A 15,439-nucleotide genomic window follows, 5' to 3' on the forward strand; every position below is an offset into this window, starting at 1 on the left:
GTCTCAGTGGCAGTGCCAGAACTGCTTCATTGAGTTGACAGCAGATTCATTTCCTTTTACTTCTCTTGAAGTTTTTGTGTTTCAGGAAGTTTCTTAAGCAACACTGACCAGGATTTATTCCACTGTCATTGAAATGGAGATATAAAAAGTGGACACGTGATGAATGTGCATGAATGTACCAGTTCTTTGCTCTTCATGCACTCCATCAAAGTCTGAAAGAGGTGGATGGCATCGCTCTGACTGAAGTTGAAGGTTTTCTTAATGGTTGCGATAATGTCAGTCTCCACTCCATCAGGAAGTCTTCTGCAGAAGAATTACAGTATAACATGATTACAGTCACGCTTCTCAAAACCCACACGGCTATAAAACGCTAGAAGTATAGGTTTGATTCCAGCATGTCTGTCTAAATATCCTTCACAGTGAACTCCTTAGAGGCCTTTAAAGTCAAAATATTATGTCAACAACACAGGACAACATGTTTTGCATTGTCCCTGAACACAACACATGGCGCCAGGACTTCAAATTTGGCTGAGCCTTTTAATTACAGAAGTTAAGACTGTTGTATTTCCTTCCAACTAGTCCTGCTAAAACAAAAATGACAGCACGACTAGCAGCTTGATTATAACCAGGCCTGGAATTTCATCATTTTAGGGGCAAGGCCACTTGGCCTTTTGGGATGTCAATTATTTGAGGGCACAAAGGCCAAAAGCCAGGGCAGCAAACAATGATTTTAAGTCCACGTCCATAATGAATTTAATTTAAGGACTAAGAATGTATAAATATCTGTACCAGTGGAACCGCAAAATAAGTCAGAGAATTAACATATCAAAATAGAGTAAACGGCAGCTATCCGTTCTATAATCCACAGACTACTAGTGCATTGCCCGTAGGAAGGATGTATTCCTATAGAAAAGTGGGAGGTTAAGTAGCTTTTTCATGGATGGCCAAATGAGGCTGTATTTGAAGGTGGGACGTCAGGGATATTTAGGTTTGTTGTGACATCTGATATTCCAGGGTATAATTGGCCGTTTTTGACTATTTTTGATTTTGCCATAATATTTCAACTTAAAAACTATTTACCTTGCCTTGCTTGGTGTCATTATTTTCAGCACAACCTCACATGTGTGACTGTACAGTTATTTTTTTCATTTTGACATACCGTATTAACACAATGGACCTTAAGTCCCAAAAAACATAAAATAGTAGATAAAACTTAGATATCGTCTCATTTGATGTTGCCAGAATGTCATAAAAAGACGCATTTTTTCCGCAAAAGACGCTGGTGTTCAAAGCCGTGTTGACAGGGAAGAGGCAGAGGAAAAAACTGCAAAATCAACTAGGGCAGTGCGGGCAGGGCATCAAGGCCGCTGTGGCCTTAGGGCAGATATTTTTTTCAGGGGCACAAGGCCAATTTGCGAGGGCATGAGGGCATGAGGGGAAATTCCTGCACTGATTATAACACTTTTTAAAATCTTACATCCAAGATGGCTTACATTAGTTTATCAGTGTGAGATAAAACTATTGTAATTAGTTAAATTTAGATTCATAATTTGCAAATAAAATATATCAGTTTGACCTCAACTGCCAGGGTTCTGTAACGTAAAATAAGGTTAGTTATACAATGAAGTACTATTGGAGATGATTGATTGCAGCTTGTTTTACTGCATATTTTGTGATTTTTTAAATATTTCTCCAGAGATTTAGGCTTCATAGATAAACTTGTCTACAGTTGACCTATAAACCTAAATCAAACCTTGCTGATTTGCATCTGTACACATTTCCTCCACCTTTTTATGCTTGGACTAATGAAGCTCATATTCACAGTTAAGTAAGCCGAGACCTACAGAGAGATACATCCTAAACTGAAGCATCACATGCCATAGACTGGCAGTAAAACTGGAGCCTTATATTGGATCACTGAGAAGTTTTTACACAAATTAGAGCATAGAGCATTTTATTTAATTTTTTTTTTAAGATTTTTTTTTTTTTAAAGATTTTTTTTACGGCATAGACACCTTTATTAAGCAGTAGACAGATAGGAAATATGGGAGCGAGAGGGGGATGTGACATGCAGCAAAGGACCTCCGGCCGGAATCGAACCGGGGTCGGCCGCGTATGTGGCATGTGCGCTAACCATTTTATAAGATAAAACATGTTCTCACTGAGTTACATGGTGAATATTTTGCAGCAGTACCTGCAAATATCCTTGCTGATGAAACCTGTCAACAGATTGCTTTTAACGGCACTCTGTTTTATAACACACTGGGCTGTGGTTAGGTTGTTAGAAATCCTTCTAGGACAAAAATAGATGAGCGCCACGAATGACCCTCACATTAAAGGAAATGGGAAAAACAAGTAACATCTCTGTCTGAAAACACAGTAAATAAGTCATCACAAACACTATCGTACTGCCATTTTAGTTTATGAATCTTCTATAAATGTTCTTGAAGAGAACAAGTGCTGAAATCTTAATTTCACAAAATGTTATTTGATTCATTGTCAGGTGTGTCATGATAAATATTAATATTACTGTTCCTTCATTATACCCTAATCGAATAAATACTTCTGTAGTGTCAAATTCTTTTTTTTGTTTGTTTGCTCATTGTCTTTCCCCACCTACTTTTCCTCTACATTTGTTTGTTTGTGTGTGTGTGTGTGTGTGCGCGCGCGTCGTACCCTCCCTCCTCTGTGTGCTTGTGGACGTAGGCCAGTATATCAGCAGCGAGGCCGGTCCCCTCACACACCACCACTGGGACGGGAGGGCTCTCCTGAAGGTACTCCAGCACGGTCAGGATCACATTAGGACCCCCCTCAAAGATGACGGCCACGACGGGAACACCCTGACGGACTCCTACGAGTAACAACAAAAGAACAAAAAGAGCGTGTGTCATGTCATGGTTCCATCATTCACTTCAGCTCTAATCACATAAAACAGCTCCACCCAAGTGACAGTTTGAAAGAGGCTGAGATGATAACTGCCAGTCCACTGTTATCACCTACTTTCTACCAAGCAAAGACACACTGACTTCACAATGATTGCACCTCACAGTCTACTCCTGTCTGTAGGGTATGTAATGATAATTCACTGCTATGTCTAATATGCTGTAGGTATTCATGATGTGATGTGCTAAATAACTGCTCAACAACATCTGTTTGTAGCACTTATGAAGCCAAGTTGCTTGTAAGAACTTAAACAGTAACTCATACTCGTAGTCGTAACCGTGTGCAGATCTTGGGGAATATGTGAAAATAAAATAATAAAGTCTTTTATGGGTCCAGAGGAAGCTGCATGTAATCAGATAAATTACGTTCAGTGATGTCACTCAATGGCTGTAAAGCTGTAACACTACTGAACTTGTTGCGGACGACTCAAAAAACAAATAATCAAAATGGATACAGCAGAAACTGAGATATCACTTTTTTTATGTCACATATTCTTCTTCCCTTTCCCCACCAAAATTACCCACAATGCAATTAAGCTACTGAATCAGTGCGTTTACATGCACATCTTAGTCAGATTACAGCCATAGTTCGACTATGCTACTCAACAAGACAACTGCAGTTATCCGAGTATACATGCCAGTGAGAAAATCAGATTATTGTCCTGTCAGCATGTCATACCCCGGTAAGCTAGATGGCGCTGTACCCATTTCAACTAGTGGTAACAGAAACATCTCTGGCTGACCTCTTTACGTCACCAGCTGCCTCGGCATTTAAGAAAGATGGCGTACGAAGAGCGAGACAAAGCTACATCTCTGTACACTTCGTATATGGTGTACATGATAATTACACAAACTAGGGGCACAATGGTGCTCTTTCTTACTGTGATTTTGGAGGAAAGGAGCCACCGCCGTCCTACTTCTTCCAGCGCCTGCGCAGAACGCAAAATCTGATCCGATCTGATGGAACGTATACATGCAGGAGTAATGCGACTATCAATCGAATAATCTGGGTGTTTTAATTTGACTATGAGAAATCTGATCCGGTCTGATTTTAGTCAGACTAAGGTGTATAGTCGGACTAACCAAGTAATTCGGTTTTCTTGAGTGTCATGTAAACGTCATGTAAAAGAGTGACATGGCAATTATTCAGATTACATGTAGCCTCTTTTGGAGCCACAAAAGGCTTTACACTACTCTTTTCACATATGCACCTCAAGAAAAGTGGTGGAGTTGCCCTTTAAGCACAGCATTTGCATACTCTGATGCAGTAGGTGGTGTCATGCAACTTTACAGTTGGTACTGCCAAAAACACAGAGAAAGAAGGAGGAGAAGGAGAACAAAAGCAGCATGCAAAACATGTTGTACACTATTTTGGATTAGCCCAACCCACTACAGACAAACAGACTAAGAATGTACTAGAAGGCCTAGGTCCGGTGGTTTGTCAAATATTTATCTATTTTCAAGTGTTTCATTTACAGTCATTCCAATTCTACCATGTCAAAGACATCAGCAGTGTGGCAGCATTTTATAAAAATAGCAAATGGAAAAAACGTTGAATGCAAAGTTTGCAAACAACAGTCTGGATATCACAGCTCGACTACAAATATGGCATATCATCTAAAAACTGTAAGCTGACTTGTCTGCGTTAGGTTGCTGCATCCGTTTTAAGTATATGAACATATCAGAATTGGCATATTTCAATGTTTTAGTCTAATAATCGTTTTATATCTGCAGGCGCAGCAGCCTGCAACAGCAGCATCCCCTAGATACATCCAGATCACGCCTGGGCTATGATATTGCGCAGATGCACGTGATGAGTGGGTTTATCAATTCATTCATTTTAATTAATTAATAATTAATTTCAGTGCAAAATAATAGGGTCAAAAAATTATTTAATCCTAAGCAAACAGACTACTAGTCTTTCTGTTTAATTTTAATTAATTTTATTTAATTAATTAGTAAGTAAGTAAGTAAGCTTTATTTGTACAGTGCCTTTCACAGACCAGGGTCAAAAGTACTTTAACAACAAAACAATACACAGTACATACAAATTTAAACTTGGCCAAGACAACTCAGTGACAATCATAGCAGCCTCAAGACAATTAAGCAAAGGCCTGCACAAATAAATAAGTCTTAAGTTGCCTTTTGAATGAGTCAGCAGACTCTATCGAACGCAGAGAGAGCAGAAGATCATTCCAAAACCGGGGAGCAACAGTCTGGAAGGATCCTCTGGTCCGGAAACAAGTGAGCGGAACCATCAGCAGATTCTGATCCACAGACCTCAGAGCGCGAGCTGGGGTGTAAGGCTGGATCAGATCACTGATGTAAGGTGGAGCCTGACCATGCAAAGCTCTGAAAGTTAAAACCAGAAGTTTAAAATTGATCCCAGATGAAAATGGCAGCCAATGAAGAGCTTTAAGAATAGGGGACATGTGTGTCCTCCTATTAGAGGGGTCAGAATTCTCGCTGCAGAGTTTTGCACTAACTGCAGGCGAGACAGCTCCTACTTGTTCAGACATGAAAACAAATTATTACAATAGGCTAAACGCGAAGACACAAATGCATGAATGATCAGCTCCAAATCATTTTGTGACACCATTTACCTAAGTTTGGAGATTTTCCTCAGCTGAAAAAAACAATTTTTTGTCATTCTTAATTACCCCAATTAGTAGATTTTTTGTCGAAATTTCATGGCTTCAGTCGACCAAGGATTTGTTTGGTTGATTACAGCCCTAAATTTGCACTTATATTATCGATATCAGCAGTGTTGGGGAGTAACGAATTACATGTAACGACGTTACGTAATTTAATTACAAAATTTACGTAATTGTAATCCGTTACATTACTGAGAGAAAATATGTAATTAAATTACAGTTGCTTTTGGAAATTTCAATGATTACAACTTAAGTTACATTTGAAAAATCGTATCCCTGTACCTTTACTTTGAAAGTTCAGTGGAGCTGGATCAGAACGGAGCATTTGTACGGAGGGAGAGATCGCGCTGATCCGCTGCTGTTTGCTTTCTCGCGTCTCTGCCTACAAATGTTCAGCTGAGGGGATACGTTGCTCAACTGTTGATCCCACTCGCATCGAGGTCATTTATTAGGCTATAGCCTATTTACTTTTATATACAGTCAGTCACCACTGAAAGAAGTTGTGCGCTCGCAGCAAGACAGATTATTTAACTTAATGTGGCCATGAATAAATTCATTGTTTCGACTGTTATGTGTTGCCTAACACAGTAAATCTTGAATAGGTCTCCTCTGTTTTCTCACATTTAAAAAGGTCTTTGTACTGAGACAACATGAGATTTGCTTGTAGCTACAGCACCTAAAAAAACCCACTGTAACCTATTTTGATACGCTCACCCAGCCTCGCTTTCAATAAAACACACACTGGCATTTTATAATTGCGATCAGTATATATATGAAAACAATATAAAACACAGTTTAAAACAACAGTTGTTGTTGCTCTAAAGCTTCATATTTAAAAGTAGCTCAATGTAGTGCTGTCAGAAATTAAAATCAGCCTCCTCTTGTCATATTTGCAGCAACAATGTTCCTTCAGGCTGTGATCAGGCTTTTTTTGTATCCTCATACTCTCTCCATTAAAACAACCTGCTCCTCTTGGCTGAAATCAGCCCGTTGTCGCTCCATTTAGTGAAGAAGTGAGCCTCCTTCACAGTACAGGCCTAAGGTCAGACTCATAATATATGGTTCAACCTTTGAACTGAAAGGTTTATCACACTATAGGTCTTAAATTGTGAAAATGGTTAGCAGTTGAGAGATTTCATTCAAAATTAAGAAAAGTAATCAAAATGTAATCAAATGTAATTAGTTACATTACTTTGAGAAAGTAACTGAAATAGTTACACTACTATTACATTTTCAACAGGGTAACTTGTAATTGTAACCAACTACATTTCCAAAGTAATCTTCCCAACACTGGATATCAGCCACCAGATACAGTGACATACATTTTAAGTTCATTTCAATCTTTTTGATGTCCAGGTTTAAATAATATAATGACGACAAAGAATAATCAGGAGACAAAAAAAACTTCAAGTTGCCAAATGTTTTTAACATGACGCTATGGATTTTAGGTAATTTAATCGATCAAATGTGGTATTTTGACTGGGAGGAGATGAGCATATAGGTGAGACACACAAAAGATGTCACCGCATTTTCTCTGAAGACGATACTCAGACTGTTTCAGCAGATCCTAATTGATCTCACATAATCTCCTGTTTCTCAGGAATCCAAGCAGTCATATGGAAATGTAAGTTGCTGGCTGTACTCACGTGCATGTATTCTTTGGAGGGTGATGTGCTTCTCAAGCTCCCGCCGCAGGCGGACCTCGGCGCCGTACTTGCCCACTGTCCCATCATCCACCAAGAGGAAATGAGAGTGCAGATTGTTGAGAACATTTAGTTTGCTCAGAGGGTTCTGCAGCGTCTGATAAGGAGCTATAATCTGCAGGGCGAAGATGAAGAAGTGGTAAGCGGAGAGAGGACAGGAGAGGAGAGGAGAAGGGGGGTAAAGGAAAGAAAAATGACTTCTGTCATAATGAACATAAAAGTACAAAGATCAATAACAAAAAGATTGTAACAGTTGTCTTACGTCTCTGCCGAGGAGATCATTCCTGTTTTCAATGACTCCCCAGGGTGCGATCCCGATAGTGCAAATTTTCTTTGATGATCTTGAACAGTGTTCTTTGAGAGCATCTCCCACATGCTTCGCCACACCTTCAGAAAGGATGCATTAAACAATCAATAAATACATTTTTCCTTTAACTGGAGTGGTAAGTTTATATTGCTACTTAACCTTTTGGCATACCTCGCTTAAAATTTGGGCGTCTGAATAATAAAACTGGCTTTTAGTACAAATCTATGAACAGTAAATGTGTGGTTAATACTGCAGGTCCTACTAACCATGTATATGAAAAGAAATAGCCAAAACACCTGAACTTCAGTGACCAAAATGCCACATATAGGGCAAGACCATATTGAGTACATCAGTCCTTGGGGTTGCTTGTGAATCACAATCCTCGGCTAATGCATCTCATGGGTTCAGCAGTAATTTGTGAGTCAGGAGACCATCCCAACTGGCCAGAGTGCCAGAGGAGGCATTAAAAGTAATCACTGGTCTGGGTAATTGACCCTGTGAGTAATGATTTAAACACTATGATCAAACCTCACCATCTTTAACGCCACGCTGTGGCTGCAGACACACCTGAACCACTGCACACAGTGAAATGACACGCTTTGAGCCCGGTATTACAACTTCTGCTACATCAGCGCATCATACCGATGGTGGCTGTACAATTTAAGCACGAGAGAGTGTTCATTTTGGGAATCCGCAGGAGGTGGAAAGTAATTACTTATTAGCTGCAACATCACTTTGTAATACTGGCTGTAATATTTTTATCTTATTTTAGTACACTCGTTTGTCATTTTTCAGTTCAAATAAGATAGAGAATTTGATTTCATTGATGCAAGAACCTAAAACCAGTCCGAGCTAGTGTTTTAAGCCTGCAGAGCCACAGTGCCAAGATTTTTTACTCCTGTAGGTTCAAGGAAATCTGTGCCACCTACTGGCAAAGAAAGTAAAATCATGGCAGAGATTTATGCCTTGCCTTTCTTGGTAGAAAATAACATAACTAGCTTAACCACATCCACTCATAAAGCAGCTACTAATACTGAATGTGAACCTGTGAGTTTGTGACAGAGCTGCAAGCCAGTTAAATTGCATGTTCTTTATCTACCTACTGAAGAGATAAATAGACTAGTTTCCTTAACTCTTAGGCTTGCTGAGGTGAAACACAGCAGAAACCCCCCAATAAATACATCTAAGGGTTAGCAAAAAAAAACATTCTGATAATCAAGAAATGCTATAATCCTTGAAATAAGAAAGCTCATGACTTTCCTGGAACCTCTCTTAACTATACAATTTTCCAGGAACAACACATCCAGCAGGGGGCAAGTAGATGACTAAACTAATCTCTTTATGACCACATACCTGTGTTAACCCCTCCGGTGAGAATCCAGGCCCCGGTGGTGACTGCAGCTTTGACGAGGCCCTTACCCAAAACCTGCTTGATGCGAGGATGCAGCTCAAAGTTCTGAACTCCTCCATGGACAGAGATTAGGATTTTAGGAAGCTCCATCTGCCACTCCTTCAGCATCAGCCGCAGGATGCTCTCCGGCCGCGAGTCGTGGGACAAACGCACATACTGCACGACTCACACAAGAAAAGCAGCAGAGAAACGCAGCAATTTAAGAAGTGGAAACCAACAAGCCCTTCTAATAGAAAAATCTGTGAAATGATTGATAAATTACCAAAACAGCTGTCATGAACTTTCTGTTTATTGACTAATTAGCTGATCCTCATGGTTTCAGCACCAGATTTGAATATCAACTAGAAATGCAGTACAATAACTGTGCAAGACAATTTCCTCACAAATCTGTAAAACAATTATCAAACCCTGCCAAGCTTACCTTGGCTCTGTATGAGTGAGACCCTCCCTGGAAGTTGATGACACCATAGGCGTCACAGGGGCTTGCCTCTGTGTGTTTTTCCACCGACCACTTCTCCACCGCAGGCAGGTTGGGGTTTTCACTCAACTTCACGTCCGAGTACTTCGTGGCCAAGCTGGCTGTGAAGCCAACATGTTGCCGGACCAGCTGCCCACAGCAGCACCTGAGGGTGAACAGAATCACTTGTGATTGATAATCCAATAATTTTTTTATTCAATTCTTCTTGTCAGGGTTCGTACACATTTTTCAAGGTCAAATTCAAGCACTTTTCAAGCAGTGTCATTTTCAAATTTTTCCAGCACCTTATCGCTGGGGTAAAATACATATCTACAGGAATATATACACTCATTTTTTTCACTTTTTATCACAATTATGTACATTGTGTTATGCTGTAAACATCTAAAATTATGTTTCATAATAGCAAAAAGTTTAGAAATTAAAGGAGAACACAAAGTTTTATCCAAAAAAATGGAAGCCACTTGGCGTTCTTCAGGCACACTTGCACAGAGACAAGGAGAGACCTGAGAGCACCCTGTAATTTTCTTTTTTGACATAAATTTGTATGTTTCAAAATGCATTGTTGGGAGTAACGCATTACAAATTAATGCAATTACTGTAATGCATTACTTTTTGCTGTAACGCAGTAATGTAAGGCATTACAAAAAATATATTTTACTCGGTACAAATCCCAGTAACAGCACAAGTAATTTAATGAAACATCTAGAGCGGTGCCACACTAACATTAAGCTAGTAACCAAAAGAAAGCAAACTGAGGATGAGAGCGGAGAAAAAACTAAGCAGCAAAAACAGTCTCCTGTTCTGTGATGCTTGAACCTCAAGAAGTGAGGAGACTGTGGCAGATTATGTTGTTGAAGATATGCTGCCACTTTTAACAGTGGATTCTCCATCTTTTAGAAAATGTGTGAGCAAGATCCCTGTCCAGGTTAGCAATGACAAGGTGAGCTATCATTGCCTCAACAGGTTAGTTCTGCTGGGCTACTGACTAGACCAGTTTTAATAGGGAGGCCAGGTTTGGGCCGGCTTTTTTGTTAGGGGACACATACAACCCGGAAAAAAAGATAAATCTCTCATTCAGACAAAGCAGTGTTTACAATTTCAGCGATTTTGACTGGGTAGTAAACTGCTGAGACACTTTATTTCTGCCTTTCCCTTCAAAACAAAGTCATTGCAAGAAATCTGTCAATGTATTATTGATGCAGACTCCCTGTCGGGGTGGGGGGGTGGGGGGGGGGCACTGGGGGGTCCAGACTCGGAGTTACGGGGGCAATGGCCCCTGTTGGCCCCCTCCCCCCCCCAGAACCGCCCCTGCTCTCTTTGAAAGGGGGGGGGGTCACACACAGACCGGCATGTCGCGGAGAGGAGCAGAGAGGCTCAGCGGAGTCCAGGAGAAAACATCTCCACATACGGTCCTCTTGGTGATTTTATTTCTCCTTGTAATAAGCAAACTATCCAGTCTGATCCCAATTTTGTGAAAGACAGAGTATATGACATTAGCATAGACATAATGTCAAGCACTTTCAAGCACTTAAACTAAAATCCAAGCACTTTTCAGACCTTGAAAACACAACATTGAAATTCAAGCACTTTCACGGATTTCAAGCACCCGTACGAACCCTGTCTTGTGCTTTGTACCCTAAACAAATAAGAAATACATTTTCCATATGGACCCCTCGTTTTTTTCCTTATTAAGAGATGTTCTTAAGGCAAGGCAAGGCAAGGCAAGTTTATTTGTATAGCACAATTCAGACACAAGGCAACTCAAAGTGCTTTACAGGCACACACAAATTACATTAAAAGACATAAACATTTCATTTAAAAGACATTAAAAATTGCATAAAAAAAAAAATTAATAATAATAATAAAAATAAATAAAAATAGCATTTTAAGAACACAACAACATTAAGAGACAAACATCAAAACAAGTAGGCTAAAATAGAGAAGCTTTAAAAGAAACAAGACTGTAGAGTCAGAGTAATAATGCAGTTCAAAGACTTGAATTGCTTCAGTTAAAAGCAGTGGCAAAAAGAAATGTTTTAAGTCTTGATTTAAAAGAGGTGAGTGTTGGAGCAGACCTGCAATTTTCAGGGAGTTTGTTCCAAATATGTGGCGCATAATAACTGAAAGCTGCTTCTCCATGTTTACCTCTGACTCTGGGGACTGAAAGCAGACCGGTACCTGACGATCTCAGAGGTCTGGATGGATCATAACGCGGCAGCAGATCAGAAATGTATTTTGGCCCGAAACCATTCAATGCTTTATAAACCAACAACAGGACTTTGAAATCTATTCTTTGATAGACAGGAAGCCAGTGTAAAGATCTAAGAACTGGAGTGATGTGATCTACTTTTTTGGTTCTTGTTAGGACTCGAGCAGCAGCGTTCTGAATCAGCTGCAACTGTCTGATGGAGTTTTTAGGGAGTCCTGTAAGGACACCATTACAGTAGTCGAGTCTGCTGAAGATAAATGCGTGAACAAGTTTCTCCAAATCTTGCCGAGACATAAGCCCTCTTATCCTGGATATATTCTTAAGGTGATAGTAGGCTGACTTTGTAACTGTCTTAATATGGCTGCTGAAACTCATGTCTGAGTCCATAATTACACCAAGGTTTCTGACTTGGTCTGTAGTTTTCAACATTACAGACTGAAGCTGAGAAGAGACTTTAAGTCGTTCTTCCTTGGATCCAAAAACAATTATTTCAGTCTTATCTTTGTTTAACTGAAGAAAATTCTGACACATCCAATCATTGATTTGTTCAATGCATCTACTCAGGGTATGTATGGGATTATAGTCCCCTGGTGATATGGTTATATAAATTTGTGTGTCATCTGCATAACTATGGTAGCAAATTTCATTGTTTTCCATTATTTGAGCTAGAGGGAGCATGTAAATGTTGAATAGTAGAGGCCCCAGAATGGAGCCCTGGGGTACTCCGCTTGTCATTTTCATCCGTTCAGATGTGTAGTCACCAATAGACACAAAGTAGTCTCTCTCATTTAGATAAGATTTAAACCACTTTAGTGTTGTACCAGAGAGTCCAACCCAGTTTTCCAGTCGGTCCAGTAGTATATTATGGTCGACTGTGTCAAACGCAGCACTGAGATCCAGTAATACTAAGACTGAGATTTTTCCGCTGTCTGTGTTTGAATGAATGTCGTTGAAGACCTTAACGAGGGCCGTCTCAGTGCTGTGATGTGGTCGAAATCCTGATTGGAAAACATCAAAACAGCCATTTATTATTAAGTAATTGTTCAGCTGTTGAAAGAAAGCTTTTTCAATTATTTTACTTAAAATTGGGAGGTTTGAAATGGGCCTATAGTTATTCATTACTGATGTGTCTAGAGTTCTCTTCTTCAGGAGTGGTTTAATGACTGCTGTCTTAATGGCTTGGGGGAAGACACCTGAGAGAAGAGACGTATTAACAATCTGTAGCAGGTCTGGAATCATGCAGTCTGAAACTTTTTTGAAGAACCCTGCTGGTAAAATATCCAGGCTGCAGGAGAAAGACTTCAAATGCTGTATAATGTCTTGAAGGTTTTTGTCATTAATTGGATCAAATTGTGTCAGGGTATTAGAGTTGGATTTAGGTGGACAAAACGACAACACACCTCCAGTACCTGGTAGAGTGGCACTGACCGCTTGTCTAATGTTCTGAATTTTGGCAGTGAAGAATGATGCAAATTCATTACAGGCCCTGGTAGACAGATGTTCAGCTGCTACTGGCACAGGAGGGTTTGTTAACCTGTCGACAGTAGCAAACAAGGCACGAGCATTATTTTTGTTCTTGGTGATAATGTCTGAGAAGAAGGACTGCCTTGACTTTTTTAATTCTAAATTAAAAATGTAAAGTCTCTCTTTATAAATGTCAAAATGAACCTGGAGATTTGTTTTTCGCCACCTGCGCTCAGCTTTTCGACATTCCCTTTTTTCCATCTTGACAAGCGTGGCATTTCTCCAAGGAGATTTTTTCTTACCAGAGACCACCTTCACTTTAGTGGGTGCAATGGCATTCATGACATTTGTAATTTTGGAATTGAAATGAAGTACAAGGTCATTGACAGAGAACCTAGAGAGGGGTGGTGTGGAAGAGAAAGCATCAATTAAACTTAAACATACATTGTGCACGGAGCTGTAGTAACTACATTTGGTACTCAAGGGTCTGGACAGCACCATCTTTTGTTTGTTATGTTAGCATGTTCACCGAACAAGCTTACCACCTACAGCATTACCCAACCTAGAATCACAGACCAAGGAGAACTATTGTTCTGTTTTTCCATGAAAAAAACTTTTCATGCTTGCACAACCACTGTATACCATTTGCCTGTGTGGATCAGAGTTTAGGCTATTGTTAGCAGGTCTGTCTTTTCTCTTTCTCTTGTACTGTGAAAAGTGAAACATATGCTTCCAAAATAAAACACTAAAGCAAACAGTTGTCTTGTCAAAGAATGTGAGCAAAGCAGGCAAACAGGGTTGTATTAGAGCGGAAAAACAATCTCCTATAACACTAGGGGCATCTAACAATACATTGTAATACAAGAACAACATGTTTTCTTTTATTTCATCAGCTAGGATAGATGCTGACTGTTTGCAGCTTTAGCTTCACTCTTTTTTTACGACACTATCATGTATATAGCTATCAAGCACATGAAAAACACATATAACAGGGTACTCATCTTAAAACAAGTTGACTAAAAACATTAAATAGACAGCTGGAGAGATTTTTAACCAAATCATGACACTAAATTTAATTGACTTGGCTATCTAGCTATAGGTGATGCTTGATGCAAGCAACAGTTGTTGTCACCTCCGTCTGAAATAAAAGACACTTTGTTTTAATCCCAACAACCACCCATGATGACAAGGATTGACACACTTTCAAGTCTGAAGGTGAGCTTAAGGGAAACTAATTTTTCTAAATTGGGATTCAGAAAATCCAAACATCCTAAATGCCGGATTGATAAAACATTAATCACAAATCCAATCCTTAAGACTGGGAGAAGATAAGAGAAACAGGTTCATCGCTGGTCTTCCCTCTCACTTAACACTGTAATCACAGTGACAGAGTAGTGGTAAGGGTTTGGGCCTTCTTTAACACACACCATGCAATTACAGCGTTTCCATGGCTATCACCACAAGGCGCACTACAGTACATCTAAGCACATACCTGTGGGGGTCCTTTGACACTGGAAGTATGTACACACATTCCCTATTGGTGAAAGTGCTTTCTATCCAGGGTTTCTGGGCCTGTGGACAAAGAGAAGCAGTTTGTTATTATGAGCAGCGGACAGCTGCTTGTTTGTTGTCCGTACTGCTATTATGTTTGCATTTAATAATTTCAAGCTGCTAAGGAAACTGTTCCCCAGGGATTGTAAATACAAAACTCCTCTGTGCAGTAATCAAGTGCTTGTACAAACATTATTTCAATTGTAGTTTCACCTTCCAGCACAATGCCTCCAGGGAAACCTGCAAACACTGTCACCTGCTTCACGCCAAAGCCTTTCAACTATTCCTGAAACTTACAGCTGCTCGAGCTAGCTGTAAAAGTTCATTAAAAGTTTAAAAAAATGTTTTGTAGTCCTACTATCTACGCCTAAAAGGCAAATCTCAGGTGCCATGAAAGCAGGAGCGACTAGACAGGAAATACCTGATAAAACACAAACGCTGAGACGAGTCTTCAGCAGTGTCTGCAGCAGACAGGCCCAAGACATTTTAACTCCCACCGAGTAGCGCAGAGTCATGAGTGCGCGTACAGAAGTCTCACAAAACAGGGTCTGAGATAATAAACGTACTCTTTATTATTATTAACTTTCACGACAAGCCCTCAGTTTGAACAGACTTTGGCAGCTATTCAAGGTGGCATTGACTTGTTACTGGCAATAACAGTGTGTCTTCTCCGACATCTGAGACAGCTTGGGGAGAAACGTGTCTTCTTGAAAGTGCCAG

General features: G+C 39.9%; 1 protein-coding gene across 1 annotated transcript in view; it reads right to left on the reverse strand.

Moving 5' to 3' along the window:
- LOC115582951 (transient receptor potential cation channel subfamily M member 7-like) overlaps positions 1-15,234 on the reverse strand; it is a 62,057-nt gene extending 46,823 nt beyond the window's left edge. Inside the window, exons 1-8 of the mRNA XM_030419207.1 lie at positions 15,217-15,234; positions 14,661-14,740; positions 9,439-9,640; positions 8,960-9,173; positions 7,562-7,686; positions 7,243-7,414; positions 2,677-2,851; positions 180-303 (exon numbers count right to left, since the gene is read on the reverse strand). Coding sequence (XP_030275067.1) covers positions 180-303; positions 2,677-2,851; positions 7,243-7,414; positions 7,562-7,686; positions 8,960-9,173; positions 9,439-9,640; positions 14,661-14,740; positions 15,217-15,234 — 1,110 coding nt within the window. The remainder of the gene's footprint in view (positions 1-179; positions 304-2,676; positions 2,852-7,242; positions 7,415-7,561; positions 7,687-8,959; positions 9,174-9,438; positions 9,641-14,660; positions 14,741-15,216) is intronic.
- Between the last annotated feature and the right edge of the window lie 205 nt (positions 15,235-15,439).

The sequence above is a fragment of the Sparus aurata genome, chromosome 6, assembly GCF_900880675.1.
Source record: "Sparus aurata chromosome 6, fSpaAur1.1, whole genome shotgun sequence".
NCBI classification, from domain to species: domain Eukaryota; kingdom Metazoa; phylum Chordata; class Actinopteri; order Spariformes; family Sparidae; genus Sparus; species Sparus aurata.